The sequence below is a fragment of the Saprolegnia parasitica genome (genome assembly GCF_000151545.1).
Source record: "Saprolegnia parasitica CBS 223.65 unplaced genomic scaffold supercont2.424, whole genome shotgun sequence".
Classification (NCBI taxonomy): Eukaryota; Oomycota; class Saprolegniomycetes; order Saprolegniales; family Saprolegniaceae; genus Saprolegnia; species Saprolegnia parasitica.
Window position 1 is genome coordinate 1 of NW_012156818.1, and position 3,031 is coordinate 3,031.

The 3,031-nt window shown below is 52.2% G+C and overlaps 1 protein-coding gene across 1 annotated transcript; it reads right to left on the minus strand.

Moving 5' to 3' along the window:
* Positions 1-103: 103 nt before the first annotated feature.
* On the minus strand, positions 104-541 carry SPRG_16767 (hypothetical protein). Its single transcript, XM_012356289.1, has one exon. It carries the CDS (start codon positions 510-512, stop codon positions 234-236), a length of 279 nt encoding a protein of 92 aa, XP_012211679.1. The 5' UTR covers positions 513-541; the 3' UTR covers positions 104-233.
* Between the last annotated feature and the right edge of the window lie 2,490 nt (positions 542-3,031).

The following is a 3,031-nucleotide window of genomic DNA, read 5'->3' on the forward strand; positions in this document are numbered from 1 at the left end:
ATGCCCAGCGAGTTTGCTACCCGATAGAACCAGCATGTCACCGCATATATCAAGCGCGCAATCTGTCCGGTCTCGCAATCGCATCCAAGGTTGGGCATCAAGTGTGAAGATCCAAAGCGTGCTTCCTTTAGAGTACATGTTATGCATAAATAGTTCGTATCGCAAGAGTGTCGAGGAGCATGACCGATGGATCCTGGATGCGCACCGAGGGCAAGCGGGATGCGGCGGCTCGTCTACCACTGGAGGCGCTGGCGCTTGAAGAGCATGTCCTCGTTGTCGTCGCCGAGCTTGCGCTTGGCCACGAGCTGCACCATGGGGCCATTGGCGTCCGCGACGACGATCTCCATGTCGTACGAGTCGATCGAGGTCGGCGTCATCGCCTGCGGCATGCACTGGATCGGCTGCTGCTGCTGCATCGGCGGGTAAAAGCTCATGGCAGAGTAACCGCGGCGGCCGCTCGTCGCGGCAAGGAAGGCTTCCGCCGAGTTGGCCCATTCATATCCGCTCGACATGTTGTAGGTTGATGAACGCAAGAGCGGGCAAATCGAATAATGCGAGATACGAGCCGAGTGCCAGGTTGACCCGCCAGAACGGATTAAAATCATTTCCTATGACGTATTTAAATGCATCGACCTGTATTTTTTACAACACTGCTTTGTACAACTGGATCTGTCTATGCCATCGCTGGGATCGTAAAAAATACATGCAGCTAGCGTCATTAAATGACACGCTATTTAAAATGAAAACCCTATTTTGTCGAACATCATCCACTTATTTTGCATCAACACGCACGCATGACACGGTCAAATAAAATACCTCGTGCATCTTTTTATTGCATGGGCATTGTCTTTTTAAACACAACCGTATCTTTTTATTGCGTATTTGTATACATGAAGACGAAACAAAAGAATTATGCAAGGCCATTAATTATATTTGTATACCGCAGTGTATTGTATTTGACCTGAAACCGACACGAGCTTCGTGGCCGCCAACCTCGGCGATGAAAATGAGTAGGTTTATGCAAGGGTATGGGATGTTTAACTTGAAGCCACTGATGCGAATACAGAAACCAAGGTGTTTTCCGACGCGTTTTACGGCCCATGCTGGACGAATATGCATATTCAACGCGGAGCTTAATAAACGGACGCGGAGTCTTGGCCGGAGCTGCGCCCGGAGTTGGCTGTCCCACTACACGTCGGCCACATTGCGACACGCGAGGACGCTGTGGTTGGTTGCGCCGAGAGCTCCGGTGGTCTTGTGGCGTTTGCGGCATCTTGTGCTGGAATTACTGCCCATCGTCGGCGCCGCTGGTTGAAGTTTCGGACACGTTTAAACCAGTTTGCACTTGGCGCTAGGATCGCCACCACTCGCACAAGGTGGTCGCTTCCATACCGGTAATACACAACGGTAGACAACAGTGTACATTGTCACCAGAGGGTGCTGTCACACGATTGCCCCACGCGAGGCCTGACGCGAGGCTGGAGACTGAGAGACTGAGCCGGTGCTGCGAAGCCAGCGCGGCTTGCCGGATCTATGAACGTAGCTTCGATCTTGCCAGCAGGAATTGGCGCTGATGTGCGCGTCGGTCGTTGTCAAGTGGGGAGTGCTTTGGTGGTACCTCGGAGCCCGGGTCGACGTTGAGGATGCAATAGCATACCGGCTACCCGCATCCTCCTCGATGATCCTTCGCGACCCGATGAGGATAGTGAGCAACTCCAATGTGCTTGCTGGCGCCAATGAGGTTGACAAGACAGATGACCTGCCTCCACAAGTCCTGACTTTTGAAATGACAACCCCTTATCAAAAAGAACTCGTAGCTCGTCTATAAACGCTTTTTGTGGCTCCATCGAGACCATTTCGGCTCGTCGCACATGTTTTCTCCCTGTAGGAAATGGGCCTGTTGGTGTCAACTCAACCTCATCACTTGAATGTTCTCGTAAAAGGCTCCTCAGTGGGTGCGGGTAACGATCGTTATCTCCGCGGCGTGGCAAGGTGGGTGCGAGCTCTTCATACTTCGCGTTGCAAGCAAGTGCTGCGAGCCTACGCTGGTCTTACGCATGGTGCTTCGACGGAACGCGCGTAGTTCCTTGCAGTTTGCTGAGAGGGATGCGAGGCACGAGAGTGGAAAGGAAGAGTACATTATCCAGGATTCCAAGTACAAAACAGAAAACACTTTTCCTAAAGGTCTAGAACCATATCTGGGTCAGCTGGCAGTTCGTAATCTCATCGTTCCAAGTGTGAACACTGTACTTTCGCGAGCAAGCTGTGCGCTCCGAGGCTTTTATCGCCTGAGCAGCGACAAACTCGGGTTGCCTTTCACCCGCACCGTTTTCTCGGATGCAATTGAAACCAACTTTTCATTTTTCGTGCACAAGGGTTGGTGCAGGGTTGGTGCAGGGGTTGGTGTGGCTCCACGACACATCAGGTAGGGGCAAATTATGACAGCAGCGAGCCACCGTACGTTCGACGCGTCAACGACATCCTTTACTCCGCTTGTGCAGCGTGCGAGATTCACTGTTATGCGATTCCCATCGCTCATTTTGGTGGGCGCAAGGTCAACTACCAACGAGCTCGCAGACGACTGCATCGTCGTTCTCGAGCTCGTGGGAGCGCGTTCATCGAGTCTCGCGTTTCGACTGCAAAGTACAATCAGGGGCGTAACGTGAATGCGAAGCTTGATTCACGGTTTAACATTACAAGGCAAGATCCTGCAACATAGCCCACTGCAAAAGCAGTGACAGAGCACGCAGCGCGCCACATGCAAGACACCACACCCTCTTTATGGGGATGCATTCAACCGCCTCCTTGAGACCTCGCTGTACATGTTTCGCCCTCGTAGCGTGCACCTTTGTTTTTCGGTGCTGCTGTTGGATGCCACGAAAATGGAAGATCGGACTTTCGATTTTGCTGCCTTTCTTTTTTTGGCGCCATTTGATTGGCTCGGGATGAAATACCAGCACTTGATTGGGCCAGGTGTTCGCCCCGGGATTCAAATTGCCGTTTGCCACTTTACCTTTGACGCGATGAACCT